Raw genomic sequence first — 18471 nt, 5'->3', positions numbered from 1 at the left:
TTCACCTCAACTACTCCCTGTGGTAGCGCGTTCAACATCCTAACCACTCTCTGGGTGAAGAAGCTTCTCCTGAATTCCCTATTGCATTTATTAGTGACTATTTTATATTTATGGTCCTTATTTCTGGTCTTGCTCACAATGGAAACATCCTCTCTATGACTACCCGATCAAACCATTTCATAACCTTGATGACCTCTATCAGGTCACCTCTCAGTTTAATAGATAAAAGAGCACCAGCCTGTTCAATCTTTTCTGATAGGTATAACCTTACAGTTTTGATATCATTCTAGTAATTTTTTCCACCTTCTCTAGTGCCTTAATATCTTTTTAAAATATGGGAACCAGAATTGTTCACAATACTCCAAGTGTGGTACAAACAAGGTCCTCAACAAGTTTAACATAACTTCTCTGCTTTTCATTTCTAACCCTCTGGAAATGAACTTTAATGCTTTATGTTACTTTTTATGGCTTTATTAACCTGTGTCCCTACTTTTAGTGATTTGTATCATTATCCCCAGATCCCACTGTTCCTTTACCCCATTTCGACATGTATTTTCCAAGGTGTCTGTGGCGTCCTTATTTTCCCTACCAACATGTGCTGCCTCACACTTGTCATATTGAAGTTAATTTGCCAGTTACACACCCATTCTGGAAGTTTGTTAATGTCTTCCTGTATTGTCACGGTCCTCTTCTGCATTAAATACACATCCCAATTTGGTGTCATCCGCAAATATTGAAATTATACTTCAATTCCCAAGTCAAAATTGTTTTTGTAAATGTAAAGACACCAGTATTGATCTTTGTGAAACGACTTCCCACCTTCTGCCAATTTGAGTAACTATCTTTAGCTCCTACTCTGTTTTTTGTCTTGTAGCCAGATTGCTATCCATTCTGTTATTTGTCCCTGAATCCACATGCTCTGACAATAGTCATGAGTCTACCATGCAGCAATATATTGAAGATCTTTTGAAAATCTAAACATATTACATCTACTACATTACCCTTACCTAAAGGCTGGCTCAGGTCTGCAAATGAAACCCAACCCGAGCCTGACAGAACCACATCCGACCTGAGCCTGACTGCCCGAGTCCTTTCATTTTTTCCCGCGCCTGACCTGACCCGACCCGACCCGACCCGACCACCGGAATGTTCAGTTAACCTAGCTTCTGCTTTTCACTTTTTAAGCTTGTGCAGATAAACAACAACAACTGTAACTGGACTTGAAAGGTTGTGTAAAAAGTACATTTAAGATTGGAACCATGTACTGGAGGTGGTGATACAGTGTGTCCGACATGGCCCGACCCGACCCGAGCCCAAATGCTGGACCCAGAAGAGCAACCCAAACCCGACCCGAACCCGACACATTGTTGGGTCCCATCGGGTTCGGGTCGGATAGTCATGCTCTACCCTTCTCTACTCTTTCTGTTACTTTTCAAAAATTGCAGTAATTTTGGTTAAGCATGACCTTGTCTTTAGGAATCCATGCTGACTGTTCTTTAATTTATTTTCAGCATATAGATATTTTTCTATTACATCTTTGAGTAAGGATTTCATTATCTTTCCTACCACTGACATTAAGCTAACAGGTCTAAAGTTTCCTGGACTTGTTCTATCTTGCTTTTTAAATATAGGAATCATATTCAGCTATCTACCAGTCATCTGCACTATTGCCTTTTCTAATAATTTTGTATGCATAAATGTAATAGTACCTCTGCTTTCTCTTTCTTAAGTTATTTTAATTCTTTTAATTGGTAGCAGAAGATACAGGACTATAAGGAGAAAGCAAGGCAGTGGGTATGTTTTGGATTGCTATAGCATATAGAGCCAGCACAGACATGATGGACCAAATAGCCTCCTTCTGTGCTGCAGATTTCTATGGTTCTAGGTGCTAACCTAGAAGCTTATCAAACATGCATTTTTCTTACCTTCTCTCCGAGGGATCCTTTCTGACCCCATTCACCTTTGATACCCTGGAAACAGAAATACAGCAATAACTGGATGTAATAAAAAGACACTGTGCCCATTTCCAATCATGAATACTGGGCTTGTTATAGAATGTAATGTTGATATGTTAGCAATGACTTTATGATCCGTTTATTCCAGCCTATAGTTAGATGGGACAGAAGTACTTCTGATGGCACATTTTGCTCTCTAAGTCTTGCCTGTGCAATCTCCAGTATATTGCTAATTTTATTTTAAGAATACATGGAATTGTTACACTCTGTTTAGTAGTTAGATTAGTAATCTACATAATTTTCTTACATAACCTGAGAGAATAAGTTTAAGGTAATCCAGAGTGGAAGATATAACCTCTACAGCTCATGGTCTCTCTCTGTCTCTCTCATACAGTTTAGCAGAACTGAGTAACAAAGGCAACAAAAAAAAGACTTTTACTGTCTGATTTTCAGAAGTCATATCATTTTTCTCGAGTTTCTCATACTGAAAGTCCAAACTTTGCAGCATGTGATGAACATAAGTTCTGAAGGGCGGATCTATGGAAGGACCATTAGCCATCTTCTCATACCTCCAAACATGTAAATATTTTCTTTTCAGGAACAGTAAAGCTGGAGACTTTCTGTCTGCTATTTTTGGACAGTGGCCAGAAGGTCCCAAATCTAACAGCAATTACCATGACTGCAAGGCTGAAATTTCCACTTTCCTTACTTGCTTTTGGACACATGTTCAAAACTGTGCTTGGGGTATTTTGAAGCTATGATAATGACCTGAACCCAGATGTGCAGGTGGATTCCGGTTCATTTTGGCCAGATTGCACCCAAAGTGTGTTCCACCTAACTTGCACTCAGACAAATGCTAGAGAGAAAAATAAAATCGGTCCCAATATGTCTATTTGGACAGCATCACTGCAGTAAGGGACAGACAGCTGCATAAAATATCGGATTGTTGACAATTTGTGCAACAATATTTCTCAAAACAAAAATTATCTAAATACATGTAAGTTCTGTTGCCCTCCATGTCAGTTGGGATGGCTAATATTAGTTATATTTATTAGAAAATGAACCACACAGAGCACGAAGATCTTAGCCCTCATATCAGTGCTGTTTGATAATCTCTGCCAGCTGTGAGTGTTACAATTAACCTCAATGCTCTTTTGTCAGGGAGGAGAACATTTGGACAGGCTTCCTGATCCTGAAACATCTGCTGAAAGTGTATGGAGTGAGCACGGTGGGGGGGTGGTCAAGTTCACAGTTGAATAGCCTGTCAGTGTTCATTATCATAGCTCGTCCTAAATTATGGAACATTGGATGTGGTCCATGATGTTGTAAGGAAGCCATGGAAATATACTACAGGAAAGCACTCAACCATTTCAGGTGGAAAAGGGAGAAGAGAAAATAGGTGAGAGAAAAAAAAACTGAGGATAAACCTTCCCACTGAATCAAACATAGAAACACAAACTAGACTTTACTGCCACAATTATAGGCAACTACAAGTGACAAATCCAAGGCATCAACTTACAGGTGGTCCAGCGATGCCTCGAAAACCTTGTTCTCCTGGATAACCCTGGTCTCCCTGTTGGAAAACAAAAGCAGTTAATAAATTAAAATTACTTTTAAAAAATTGTACTGTATCTACCTAAAATAGAAGCAGAGTTGGCTGAGCTACAGTGTTTATTTCTTACACTATAACTGGACCTGAAGAAAAATAAATGTAATTAAAAAAAAATATATATATATATACTTAACTGCATCTTCTTTACAAAGGAGGTGGGCATTTTAAACTTCTTTCTGGGTAGATGGGAGGGGGTTGGGGACTAGTAGGAGAGAGAACAAGCACTCCCTCTCAGAATTGAAAAGTTATGGTTGGATTCTTGATCCTTGCACCATTGGAGGTGCCCAAGATTTGCCTCTAATGGCACAGCTGCCCATCAATGCCACACAAAGGAAGGAACCACCCCCTGATCATGGAGATCAACAGTGGAGATTCGTGGTGGGCATGATCTAAGTGGGATTACTGGGATCATAGGTCTGCTGATTTTAAATAGAATAACATCAGAAATTACAACATGGAAACAGGCTTTTCGGCCCAACTATTCTGTGTTGGTGTTTATCTTCCATGTGAGCAGTCGTTATCATTCCATATGCCCACGCTGTTGCTGTATCCTTTTATTCCTCTCTCCTTCAATTATCAATCTAATCCTTCTTAAATGTTGACATGCTGCTGCTTCAGTTGCTAGCCCTGATAGTGTGTTTTACAGCTTCACAAACCTTGACCTTAAAAACATCGCAAGGTGATTGATTTTTGTTGGGATTCCATGAGTACTGGACGTCCCCCAGTGTGCCAGTGTGTCACCAAAGTGTGAAGCTGGATAGTATGTGTTGGCCTATTGACTTAACATACCGTCAGCAAAAAGAACAGAGGCTGTTTCTGCCTCCATATCCCAAGCTACTATACCATTTATAGTGCCCCAGGTGAAATTAGATAATTCAGCAGATACCGAGAATGTCTCAGCCTACATGGATTAGTTGCTTGGTGCTTTCATTAAATAATGTTTAACTTCAATTTCAATAAAATATATTGTCATGAGGTGAACAAGTCAGTGCTGGGAATTGGAACATTTTTTATCAGCAGTAGTGTCTAAAAGGTCAGCTTAGCATGGGTGAATGCAGAGTGATGTTCACTTAGCAGAGCATCACATACTGCACCAGTAAGACATTTCCACTTTTCACACTGTTGTAGCCAATGAGACATCTGCATTGCCTCCTTTAGGGAAGGCCCACCCTATTAAGAAGCAGTCAGGCACTTAAGAGGGCACCAGCGGGCCTATTCCAGGATCAAGACCCTGGGACGAGATGGCCAATCAGATGCCAGCAGTTCTTGTGCTTGGCAGTGCTATCGGGGATGGGTGGGAGGGGGGAATGGGGGGCAGTGGTTGCTGCTGGAACAACACCCACCAGAGGCCCAGGATTGTGGAGCAAACCAGGGCAGAGGTAACTGATGGTGGGAGGGGTTTCATGGAGTGGGGGTCACGGGTGAGGGGGATGTAGGGGACTCGGCAGCAAGGGCAGGGTGGTGGCTCTCAGCAGGCCCCCCCCCTTCAGGATACCAGATCCCTCAATCAGGCATTGAGTCTCTTTGAACGAGGAACACCCCCCCAACGCTACCCCACCCCCCCCAACACTTGGAGTCCACAAGCAACCCTGCACAAGTTTGCATGATGACAGACTCACCTGCCACTGGGTTAATAACAGCAGCAGTTGGTGGAGGCCCTTAACTGGGGAGTAATTGTCCCTTAAGGGCCTCAATTGGCGACAGGGAAGGAAGGCCATCCACGGGCCTTCCCGCCACGGACTTAATCGGGGTGTAGGCGGGAAAGGTGGCAGGATCCCCACCCACCACCTTCCCATCTGACTAAATGCTCTTCCTGCCTCCAAACCCGCCACAGAGGAGAGCATAAATATGACACAATGGCAACATTTTACAGATCTTCTGACATTATGGCGTGGGGGTGGCGGAGGTGGAAAATGCCTCCGGGAGAGGCCCGCCATGGACCTCATTGCCAGGAATGCTCGGCCCCATATTGCCAGAAGCAGCGAGGCCTCGGGCGGCCCCCCCCACCACTCGGTTGCAGAAGCCCAATTTAAATATGTTAATTAATGTAAATAAAGGAATTGATAACCTCCTCGCTCCCACCGTCTGTCCCGGAGCGATATTGGTGCAGGTGGCCGGCACTCCCGTGCCTTCGGATCCCAGTCCTGGGAATTTTATTTGTCACTGAGTTGACTGTTTTTTTCTAACTCATTTTGCAGATCCCTGAATTCCTCCTGACTTGAATCTTCCTACATTATAACAGTGACTATACTTCAAAAGTACTGAACTTCAATGTCTGTAAAGTGCTTTGGGACATCCAAAATTCATACAGGATTCTATATAAAAGAAAGTTATTCCTTTTGTTCTTTCTTAATTTAGAACCAACTAAAAACCAGTACAGCAGCATTGGGTATCTGAATCTAAATGATTAATGTACATTAGGGACAATAGGAGTCTCAGCACTAATCCCATTTTTCAGTCTGTATTTCATATGTTCCTGGGGCACCTCACTAAGTACATCTTCTCATCCTGTCATCACTTCCTAAGAAGAAACCAAATATCAAATGTGAATAGTCTTGCTGAGTTTGCCTTTACAGTTGAATAATTTATTAACATTCAATGTCAAAGTACATGCACAAATAATGGTCATGTGAGTGTGGTAATAAATGATAGCTGGTTTCCGTGGACCTACATTCCAATATTAGCCAACATGTGCAGCAGAATAGGGTAGAAAATTGGGAGGAAAATATTCATGTATAGTTTTTATTCTCTTAACCAGAGTTTATTTGGTATCAGACATGTTGATTTCTTTCAGAAATTGCAGGTTGAAAATGTAGCAGCAATATATTGCTTTTTTTTTACATTTCATGAGGGAATAGAAAAGTGTGGTTGCTGTTGAACTGTCAGGATTGACTTACAGTCTGGAAAACTGCTGGTCTGTCGGCTGGTGGTAACCCAGGCTTTACAAGCCTCTCCTTAGAAGTACAGCAAGAAGTCAGCAACTGTAAAACTCATAACAGATTCGAGACAGGTCTGCCTTTATTGCAAGGGGATTGAAGTACAGGAATAAGGAAGTATTGCTGTAATTGTACAGGATTTTGGTGAGACCGCATCTGGAATACTGTGTGCAGTTTTGATCTCCGCATTTAAGAAAGGATATACTTGCATTGGAGGCAGTGCAGCGAAGATTCTCTAGATTGGCCCCTGGGATAAGGGGGCTGTCCTACGGTGAGAGACTAAGTAAAATTGGGCCTGTATACTCTGAACTTTAGAAGACTGAGAGGTGATCTCATTGAAACATATAAGATTCTAAAGGGGCTGGATAGGGTAGGCACTGAGAGATTATTTCTGCTGGTCGGGGCATCTAAAACACAGGGGCACAGTCTCAGGATAAGGGGCCGATCATTTAGGACTGAGATGAGGAGAAATTACTTCACTCAAAGGTTGTGAATCTTTGGAATTCACTACCCCAGAGGGTTGTGAATACTCCATCACTGAATACATTTAAGGCTGTGATAGACAGATTTTTGGTCTCTCAGGGAATCAAGGGGTATAGTGAGCAGGCGGGAAAGTGGAGCTGAATCCTAAGATCAGCCATGATTGTATTGAATGGTACAGCAGGCTCGATGGGTCATATGATCTACTCCTTTTCCTATTTCTTGTGTTCTTGTGTTTTATGGTACTTGGTTGCTTAACTTTTTCAAGCCTGGGGACGTGAATAATGCAATGATTGAAATCTTGTTGAAATCTGTGAAATATTAGTTGCAGTGCCACCTGTAACTCCAGATGGCAGCATGACTACTAACTGTTTAATCATCACAATTAGAGAAGCACAGTGGATTCGTAAGCAAGATTGCTGTGTACTGCAATATGCATAGTTTCAAATACATTGTGTCATAATTTCTGTGAGTGTGTCTGTCAACAGTGACCCTGCCTAGTTCAAAAGGGAGTCATGACCCAAAATATGCAGAATGATCAGCTTTGAATAGTCTGTAGAACATAATGGCTCCTGGACGAATGGACCCATAAACAGACATATCAAGGAAAGCAGCCAAGAAAAAAGTTAAGAACTCAGATTGTATGGCTCGACAGTTTGATGTTTCAGGATGTTTTGACCATTTTTCCACAGAATAGGTTTGGGGGAAGAAAAACACATCTTCAGTGTTGGATTTTAAATGCAAAGTGAAGTTACACAGCTTAAAAATGAAAGCCACAAGCTGCAGGCATTTGCTGAATTGATGCAAAGGTCAAATGTTGACACAATTACCCAGGATGGTCAAAATAATAGGAGAGCCATTACCATCCCCGGTGCTCTTAATAAATATTTATATTGTGATTGAATGGAATGCCCCCTCTTGCTGAGCTTTACATAAAGTTAGTTTCAAAGGGAGGGGGGGCACAGCAGCGGACCTGATTATGCATTCTTCTTGTCAACGGCCAGATCAAAGAAGGAATGAGACCCTAAGCTCCAACTTCGTATGGGGTCATGAAAGCGTCAGGTGTGAGGTTTAGTTAAAGGAAAAACTGTGTGGACCTTAGCTGGGGCTTCCAGGCAACAAATTGTGAGAATGGCATATAGCAGAGAGAAATTAGATAATTAAATTTAATTCGAGCAAGATATCATTCCATCTACAAAAGATGATGGACAAGTCAAGCAAAATGACCTGCCGAAGTGAGATAACATAGAATATTCATTATTTTTATATTATTAAGTTACGTAAAGTTTTACAGATTGAACTACATGAACATAAGAACATACATAATGTGATAGAAACCACACCTGCCAAATGGAAACATATTAATTTTGTCATATGGAACATTATTTGAAGGTCTACTGGCCATTGAACATAACTTGTTTTAAAAAGACCACAGAGCAATGGCTGAAAACATGGCTGCACATTTGCATTCTGAAAGACAGTTGCATGGAGAGACAATGGGAGTACTCCTTGATCCAATCAATCAGATGGGTTTTGTCAATAGTGATAATCAAAAGATGTTGAGAGTCATTGTCTGTGCAAGAGCCAGAATTCCCACCCCCCCCCCCCCCACCCCCACCACTGAGAGCGTCTGAGAAGGTTGGAGGAATCCACAAACTTCACAGGCGAGGCTGTTTCAAACAAGGAGCTAGTCACGTGACTGACCTGCTGGCCAACCTGGGGATTAATTGAATTGTGCTCACAGAAAAGTTTTGAGGCAGACTGCAATTGAACGTCAAGAAGAAAGCACCTCTCTCTCTCTCTCTCTCCCTCACAGGCAAAGTTCCAGGGACCCGAGGAAGTAACTTAAGCCTCAAGAAGACCCCCGGCAGCCTTCTGGTACCAGTGAAACAAGTTTGCAAGTGTGCACTGGGCCCCAACGAGAACTGAAAGACTTATCTTCAATCAAAACTTCACAGCAAACCCCAAAACAGTGGTGAGTTCCAGTTACTACTCAAACCTTCCCCGCTTTAATTCTTTCTCCTCCTCTGTATTTATTTGTGTGTGCGTTTATCATGTGTTTATGCATGCTAGCGTGGTCACATCGCATATTTTTAGTAGTTTTATCTGAGTTAGAGTTTTAAGGTGAATAAACTTACACCATTCTTGTTGAAAACTAAGAAAACCTGTCTGGTTGATTTTTTTGCAATTACAATTAGAGAGCAGTGAGCAAGAACTCATTGAGGGGAAGCTAAAAACATAGTGTCTGAAAAGTTAAACTGTGTTCCTGCCAAACCAGGAAAAGGCTGAGAGGGGAGCCCGAGACAACTTCCTCACCCGGTCGTAACAATACATCATTCCATCTATGAAAGATGATGGACAAGTCAAGCAAGATGACCTGCCGAAGTGAGATGTGAATTTTGAGCAGGAGTAGGCCCCTCAGACCCTCGAGCCTGCTCTGCCATTCAATAAGATCATGGCTGATCAGATTGTAACTTGAACTCCACATACCTGCCTACCTCTTATCCCCTTGCTTATCAAGAAACTATCTACATTTGCTTTAACAATTTTTAAAGACTCCGTTTCCACTGCCTTTTGAAGAAGAATTCCAAAGACACATGACCCTCTGAGAGAAAAAATTTCTCCTCATCTCTGTCGTAAATGGGTGAGCCTTAATTTTAAACAGTGACCCCTAGTTCTTGATTCTCCCACAAGGGAAACATCCTTTCTACATCCACCCTGTCAAGACCCCTCAACATCTTATATGTTTCAATCAAGTCGCCTCCAACTCTTTTCCTCATAAGACAAACCGCCCATTCCAGGTATTAGTCCAGTAAACTTTCTCTGAATTGCTTCCAATGCATTTTCATCTTTTCTTAAATAAGGAGACAAATACTGAACACAATACTCCAGATGTGGTCTCACCAATGCCCTGCATAACTGAAGCATAACCGAAGCATAACTTTCCTACTTTTACATTCAATTCTCCTCATAATAAACAATAACATTCTATTAGCTTTCCTAATTACTTGCTGAATCTGCATACCAACCTTTTGTATTTCATGCTGTAGGACACCCAGCCCCTTCTGCATCTCAGAGCTCTGCAATCTCTCACCATTTAAATGATATGCTTATTTTTTATTCTTCCTGCCAAAATGGAACATTTCACATTTTCCCACATTATACTCCATTTGCCAGATCTTTGCCCTCTCACTTAACCTATCTATATCCCTTTGTAGTCTCCTCATGTCCTCTTCACAACCTACTTTCCTACCTATACTTGTGTCATCAGCAAATTTAGCAGCCATACCTTTGGTCCCTTCATCCAAGTCATTTATATAAATTGTAAAAAGTTGAGGCTCCAGCACTGATCCCTTTGGCACACCACTCGTTACATCTTGCCAAATAGAAATTGACCCACCGCATTATAGGAAGGATGTGGAAGCTTTGGAAAGGGTGCAGAGGAGATTTACTAGGATGTTGCCTGGTATGGAAGGAAGGTCTTACGAGGAAAGGCTGAGGGACTTGGGGTTGTTTTCGTTAGAGAGAAGGAGGAGGAGAGGTGACTTAATAGAGACATACAAGATAATCAGAGGGTTAGATAGGGTGGATAGTGAGAGACTTTTTCCTCGGATGATGATGGCAAACACGAGGGGACATAGCTTTAAGTTGAGGGGTGAAAGATATAGGACAGATGTCAGAGGTAGTTTCTTTACGCAGAGAGTAGTAGGGGCGTGGAACGCCCTGCCTGCAACAGTAGTAGACTCGCCAACTTTAAGGGCATTTAAGTGGTCATTGGATAGACATATGGATGAAAATGGAATAGTGTAGGTCAGATGATCGGCGCAACATCGAGGGCCGAAGGGCCTGTACTGCGCTGTAATGTTCTAATAATGATTATGCAGACTCTCTGTTTCCTGTTGGCTAACAAATTCCCTATCCATGCCAATATGTTGTCCCCTATACCACGAGCTTTTATTTTCCACAATAATCTTTGATGTGGTACCTTATCAAATGTCTTCTGGAAGTCTAATTACAGTACATCCACCAGTTCCCCTTTATCCACAGCACATGTTACTTCTTCAAAGATCTCCAATAAATTGGGTAAACATGATTCCCCTATCACAAAATCATGTTGGCTCTGCCTGATTACCTTGAATTTTCTAAGTGCCCTGCTATAACGTCTTTAATAATAGCTTCTAATAATTTCCTCTAACAAATGTTAAACTAACTGGCCTATGGTTTACTGCTTTCCGTCTCCCTCCCTTTTTGAATAAAGGAGCTACATTGTCTATTTTCCAATCTAATGGAACCTTCCGGAATCTAGGGAATTTTGGAAAATTATAATCAACTATGTAAATCTGATTATAATTATTGATTTGCATGTACTATTTACTGTGAAATAAAGGAGCTCTAATGATTGATATCAAGCCTCACATAGTGGAAACTCAGTCCATCTTCGGGAAAATTAAAGAAATGTACATGCGAACGACATAAGTATTTGGCTGAGATCATAAGGAGATGTTATTGTGTTAGCTAAGGTTATGTATGATATACAAGAAGATATAGGGCAGTGTGAATCAGTACCCATAAATGTTAGATGCTCAGACCACTTAGGAACGCAACTGATGCAACTGATGAATCGGTAACAGACCAATATTGTTAAATTTCAGTCGAAATAACCTTGAAGGGAAGAATGAAAACACAATACCTTTCATAATGAGATTATAGTGGTATTGGGTAGAATCCATGACAGAATATCTGATGCGGAAGGAATGGGCTTGATGTGACAAAGAGAATTTTTCATTGATGTCTTATGTTTCTATCATTTATAATCATGGAAAAGGGAATGCTTATCTCAGAATAAAAGATATACCTTAGATAAAGGGGTGGCCAGCCTTTATGACTTACTGGGCTTCATTGGCACATACCATAGTGCCTCATGAGCTTCCCATTAGTTTGCATATATCTCAAGTTTCGGATAACAACATATCTTGATGTTTGGTACAGGTTTAGCCACCAATGTCAAGAACCATCATTTCCAAATCACTGGGCCTACACTTTTGAAACAGGACAAACCAGCAAATAAAAAATACAAACACAAATTGGACTAAGTTGCCTGGGCCCATGGGCCATAGTTTAGACACTTACATAATATATCTACAAACAGAAAGTTGCATAAAAACCTCCACTCTCTACAATACAGAGAGAAAAGCTATTTATGTTTTTGCCATGAGGGGAAATACTTTGTCTTATTACATGAGTAGATATTGGAGTTATCCACACTGGATAAATTTACATGTAAACATTTTTAGCTACAAACCACATGCATAACTGCCCAGTTACATCAGATTATAAATATGGTTGAAAGCAAAAACAGCTTTTGTTACATTTGTTCTAGGAGATAGCCAAGAAGCCATTAATTGAAAATTAAAAATTGATTGAAAAGAGCAGGGAGTGCGGGAAGAGGCTTCATTGAAAAGAGCACCAAGTGCGGGGAGAGGCTTCATTGAAAAGAGCGTGGAGTGCTGGGAGAGGCTTCATTGAAAAGAGCGTGGAGTGCTGGGAGAGACTTCATTGAAAAAAGCGCTGAGTGTGGGGAGAGGCTTCATTGAAAAGAGCGTGGAGTGTGGGGAGAGGCTTCATTGAAAAGAGCGTGGAGTGTGGGGAGAGGCTTCATTGAAAAGAGTGCTGAATGTGGGGAGAGGCTAGCCTATCCATTTAGTGGAACAAGCCCTTCAAACAAAACAAAGTGTGATATCACAGGCAAGCAGGTAGGTGATTGGTTTGGGAAGAAGATAACTGTTTGGCGCGTATCTGGTCAGTGGTTAAAGTTTATTCTAATGCTAACATTTAAAGTTTTGTTTTATTAATTTGTGGGAGTCACTGGCTAGGCCAGCATTTATTGCTCATCCCTAATTGTCCTTGAACTTGCTAGGCCATTTCAGAGGGCATTTTAAGAGTCAACCACATGGCTTTGGATTTTGAGTCACATGTAGGCCAGACCAGGTAAGGATGGCCGATTTCCTTCCCTAAAGAACATCAGTGAACCAGATGGGTTTTTACAACAATCGACAGTGAATTTGATGAGACTAGGTTTTAAATTCCAGATGTATTATTTGAATTCAAATTCCGCCATCTGATGTGGCGGGTTTCAAACCCACATCCACAGAGCATTAGGCTGGCCTCTTAATTATTAGTCTAATGATATTACTGCTATGCCACCACCACCTCATCGCGAAAATAAAGGAGTAAGCTTAATAAAATATAAAAAAGGAAAATAATATAAATTGAATAAAATAATTAAGTAGTTAATTGAAACACATTAAGGATGGCAGGACAGGTGATGTGTCACGGTTGCAGCATGTGTGATCCAGGGCAAACACAGTCTGCATTATGTGCTTGCAGCTCTAAGAGCTTCAGCTCAGAATCATTGAACTGGAGGCCGAGCTGCAGACACTGACACATCAGGGAGGGGGCATGTTACCTGCACATTTTGTACCAAGAGGCGGTCAAACCCCTTAGGATACGGTCTTCTAATTTGGTCATTGGTCAGGGACAGGAGGGTGTGGCTGCAGTTGAGGCAGATAAGGGGTCCCAGAGGGCAGGAGTGCAGGAGCCTCAGCCTTTGCCATTGTCCATCAGACTTGAGGTTCTTTCAGTTTGTTTGGATGAGAGTGGGGGCTGCAGGGTGGATGAGCAACCTGACCATGGCACCATGGTACAGGAAGCCATTCAAGCAGAGGGAGAAAAAAGGAATGTAGTGGTAGTAGGGAACAGTATAGTTAGGGGGATTGACACTGTTCTGTGCAGCAAAGAGCAAGAGTCCAGACGGCTGTATTCCCTGCCCGGTGCCTGTGTTTGAGACATCTGCTCAGGGCTGGAGAGGAGCTTACAGTGGGAGGGGGAGGATCCAGTCATCATGGTCCATGTAGGTACCAAAACAACGGCATAGGCAGGACAAGGAAAGAGGTTCTGTATAGTCAGTATGAGGAATTAGGCACTAAATTAAGAAATAGAACCTCAAAGTAATAATCTCTAGATTATTACCTGAGCCACATGCAAATTGGCATAGGGCAAATAAGATTAGAGAAATTAATGCATGGCATTAATGTGGTAGATCTGGGTTCCGGTTCGTAGGGCACTGGCACCAATACTGGGGAAATTGGTGGCTGTACCGTTGGAATGGTCTACATCTAAACCGTGCTGGGGCCAGTGTTTTAGTGAGCCGCATAACAAGGGAAGTGGAGAGGGTTTTAAACTGAATAATGGGAGAAAGGGATCAAATTTGGGTAGATATGGTAAATCAAGGCAAGAGAGGAAGCTATTAATATGGGAAATGATAAACAAACTATGACAGGAAGGGACAGAGTGTACAAATCTAAGAGTTCTTTCTTTTTTCTTTCTTTTGGGCCTCCTTATCTCGAGAGACAATGGATACGCGCCTGGAGGTGGTCAGTGGTTTGTGAAGCAGCGCCTGGAGTGGCTATAAAGGCCAATTCTGGAGTGACAGGCTCTTCCACAGGTGCTGCAGAGAAATTTGTTTGTTGGGGCTGTTGCACAGTTGGCTCTCCCCTTGCGCCTCTGTCTTTTTTCCTGCCAACTACTAAGTCTCTTCGACTCGCCACAATTTAGCCCTGTCTTTATGGCTGCCCGCCAGCTCTGGCGAATGCTGGCAACTGACTCCCACGACTTGTGATCAATGTCACACGATTTCATGTCGCGTTTGCAGACGTCTTTATAACGGAGACATGGACGGCCGGTGGGTCTGATACCAGTGGCGAGCTCGCTGTACAATGTGTCTTTGGGGATCCTGCCATCTTCCATGCGGCTCACATGGCCAAGCCATCTCAAGCGCCGCTGACTCAGTAGTGTGTATAAGCTGGGGGTGTTGGCCGCTTCAAGGACTTCTGTGTTGGAGATATAGTCCTGCCACCTGATGCCAAGTATTCTCCGAAGGCAGCGAAGATGGAATGAATTGAGACGTCGCTCTTGGCTGGCATACGTTGTCCAGGCCTCGCTGCCGTAGAGCAAGGTACTGAGGACACAGGCCTGATACACTCGGACTTTTGTGTTCCGTGTCAGTGCGCCATTTTCCCACACTCTCTTGGCCAGTCTGGACATAGCAGTGGAAGCCTTACCCATGCGCTTGTTGATTTCTGCATCTAGAGACAGGTTACTGGTGATAGTTGAGCCTAGGTAGGTGAACTCTTGAACCACTTCCAGAGCGTGGTCGCCAATATTGATGGATGGAGCATTTCTGACATCCTGCCCCATGATGTTCGTTTTCTTGAGGCTGATGGTTAGGCCAAATTCATTGCAGGCAGACGCAAACCTGTCGATGAGACTCTGCAGGCATTCTTCAGTGTGAGATGTTAAAGCAGCATCGTCAGCAAAGAGGAGTTCTCTGATGAGGACTTTCCGTACTTTGGACTTCGCTCTTAGACGGGCAAGGTTGAACAACCTGCCCCCTGATCTTGTGTGGAGGAAAATTCCTTCTTCAGAGGATTTGAACGCATGTGAAAGCAGCAGGGAGAAGAAAATCCCAAAAAGTGTGGGTGCGAGAACACAGCCCTGTTTCACACCACTCAGGATAGGAAAGGGCTCTGATGAGGAGCCACCATGTTGAATTGTGCCTTTCATATTGTCATGGAATGAGGTGATGATACTTAGTAGCTTTGGTGGACATCCGATCTTTTCTAGTAGTCTGAAGAGACCACGTCTGCTGACGAGGTCAAAGGCTTTGGTGAGATCAATGAAAGCAATGTAGAGGGGCATCTGCTGTTCACGGCATTTCTCCTGTATCTGACGAAGGGAGAACAGCATGTCAATAGTCGATCTCTCTGCACGAAAGCCACACTGTGCCTCAGGGTAGACGCGCTCGGCCAGCTTCTGGAGCCTGTTCAGAGCGACTCGAGCAAAGACTTTCCCCACTATGCTGAGCAGGGAGATTCCACGGTAGTTGTTGCAGTCACCGCGGTCACCTTTGTTTTTATAGAGGGTGATGATGTTGGCATCGCGCATGTCCTGGGGTACTGCTCCCTCGTCCCAGCACAGGCATAGCAGTTCATGTAGTGCTGAGAGTATAGCAGGCTTGGCACTCTTGATTATTTCAGGGGTAATGCTGTCCTTCCCAGGGGCTTTTCCGCTGGCTAGGGAATCAATGGCATCACTGAGTTCCGATTTGGTTGGCTGTATGTCCAGCTCATCCATGACTGGCAGAGACTGGGCTGCATTGAGGGCAGTCTCAGTGACAGCATTCTCCCTGGAGTACAGTTCTAGGTAGTGCTCAACCCAGCGGTCCATCTGTTTGCGTTGGTCAGTGATTATGTCCCCCGATTTAGATTTGAGGGGGGTGATCTTCTTGATGGTTGGCCCAAGAGCTCTCTTCATGCCATCATACATTCCTCTGATGTTTCCGGTGTCTGAGGCCAGCTGAATATGACTGCATAGGTGTTGCCAGTAGTCGTTTGCGCAACGCCTAGCTGTTCTTTGTGCAGTACTTCTGGCTGCTTTAAGTGCTGCGGATGTTAAATCGCTGGGGGCTTTCTTGTAGTTCAAAAGTGCAATGCGCTTAGCGGCTATGACAGGTTCCAGCTCTTCATTATGAGATTGAAACCAGTCTGCATTTCTCTTCGCACTTTTGCCGTAGGTGGTCAAAGCTGACTCATAGATGGCGTCTCTGATGTGGGCCCACTTGGTCTCAGCATCCCCTGTGGGAGTGTTTTGAAGGGCTGTTACAAGTGAATTTAGAAATTTTTGTAACAGCTGTGGGTGAGAAATTCTGCTCGTGTTGATGCGCGGGCGGCCCTTCTGCTTGGAATGATGCAACTTCTTTGGTCTGAGTCTAACCTTGCTGCACACCAGGGAGTGGTCGGTGTCGCAGTCCGCACTGTGGAAGCTGCGTGTGATTTGAACACTGTTTAAGGCGGCTCGCCTTGTGACAATGAGGTCTAGCTGGTGCCAACGACGTGATCTTGGGTGCCTCCATGAAACCTGGTGACAGGGTTTAGTGTGAAAGAACGAGTTGGTGATGCAGAGGTTATGATAGGTACACAACTCAAGCAGTCTCTGCCCGTTCTCATTCATCCTTCCAACGCCATAGCGCCCAAGGCAGGAGGGCCATGAGTCATGGTCGGCCCCAACCCTGGCATTAAAGTCCCCCAGCAGGAATAGGTGTTCGGTGTTGGGGATGCTGCTAATGATGTTATGGAGTTGTTCATAGAACTGGTCTTTAGCTTCAGGTGCGGAACAGAGTGTTGGAGCATAGATGCTGAGTAGGTGTACTGGACCAGAGGTGGTGAGCAGTCGGATGGACAGTATGCGTTCCGAGCCATTTGAGGGAGGCTCTATCATGCTGAGCAAGGAGTTTCTGATGGCGAAGCCCACTCCATGCTGTCTTGGTTCTTTAGGATCCCTGCCCATTGCAAGATGGCTCCTGTGCTGGAAGCTCCCTAGGAATCTCCCTTGCTGTTCAACTCTATCCATGGCCATCTGCTCCCATCCCTAACGTTTTCTCCCCCAATCTGCCCTCTTAAACTGTTTAAATTCCCCTGGCTCTTTAAATCAGTTCATTTTAGCCCTATCTAAAAGTTAACAGTTAGTTTAGTGTATGTTACCTGGGCCCACTGCCCTCCCCCAGCCACACCTGCTCTTTGTTTTCTCAATGAAATTGATCCGGATGAAACTGACGAGCACAGCTGCCGATACTTTAATCTCCGATCCTGCTGTCTTCACAGTCCAGAGTGTCTGCAGCCACGGCATGCGGTAAGTCCATTGAGGTGAAGAAGGAGCTGCGGGACCCGAGAGAAGTCCTGAGAAAAGGTGCCCCGAACACCCAAAACATCCACGAACGGCCCCCCCGGCCGCAACTTCAAAGCGCCCGCGGGAGATGGCTCGGAGAGCATCTGCAGCGCACTGTCGGCAATGCTGCATGCCTTTATTTAAACCACTGCAAAAAAAAAAACCCTTAGCAAATGTAATCACCTCTAAGTCTGCCAAATGATGCTTCACCTCCCGAAGGACGTGGACGAGCTTTCCGGACGTCGATGGTGGGCACTGAGGAAATGGCTTATTACCTGCACCAGATTCCACCCCCCCTCCCCCCCCCCCTTTACCCCCCTTCCACCCCCCCCCCCCCCCCCCACCCCCGTCCCCTTCCCTGCTCCACCCTCTCAGCTCACCCCCTCACAACCCCGTCCCAGCCCGCCCCCCCCTCGCACCATCTTCACCCCGCACCCCCTTCCCCTGCACCCCCCCCCACCCCCTCCCTCTACCCCTCCCCCTTGCATCCCCTCCTCCCACCGGCACCATCCTACACCTGTGTAGGGGCCCCAACAACCCCACTGCCTTGTGGGCGTCTCGGGAGAGACCAAGGCTAAGGGAGTAAACCCTAACAGAAAATCCGGAGCGGAACCCCGTAGGCGGTCATGTGTCACCTTTGGCATGTTTCCGGCAGTTCCTGCAGCCATACTGGTGCCAAACGTCGTGTCCTGCACTCCTTTGGACC

At 44.1% G+C, this 18471-nt stretch overlaps 1 protein-coding gene across 2 annotated transcripts in view; it reads right to left on the bottom strand.

Moving 5' to 3' along the window:
- col22a1 (collagen, type XXII, alpha 1) overlaps positions 1-18471 on the bottom strand; it is a 419868-nt gene that overhangs the window by 189371 nt on the left and 212026 nt on the right. For both annotated transcript variants that reach the window (XM_068031367.1, XM_068031368.1), the window contains exons 13-14: positions 3475-3528; positions 1926-1970 (exon numbers count right to left, since the gene is read on the bottom strand). In XM_068031367.1, coding sequence (XP_067887468.1) covers positions 1926-1970; positions 3475-3528 — 99 coding nt within the window. The remainder of the gene's footprint in view (positions 1-1925; positions 1971-3474; positions 3529-18471) is intronic.

The sequence above is a fragment of the Heterodontus francisci genome, chromosome 5 (genome assembly GCF_036365525.1).
Source record: "Heterodontus francisci isolate sHetFra1 chromosome 5, sHetFra1.hap1, whole genome shotgun sequence".
NCBI lineage: Eukaryota > Metazoa > Chordata > Chondrichthyes > Heterodontiformes > Heterodontidae > Heterodontus > Heterodontus francisci.
Note: the sequence above shows the minus strand (reverse complement) of the source record. Positions and strands in the feature narration are given on the sequence as shown.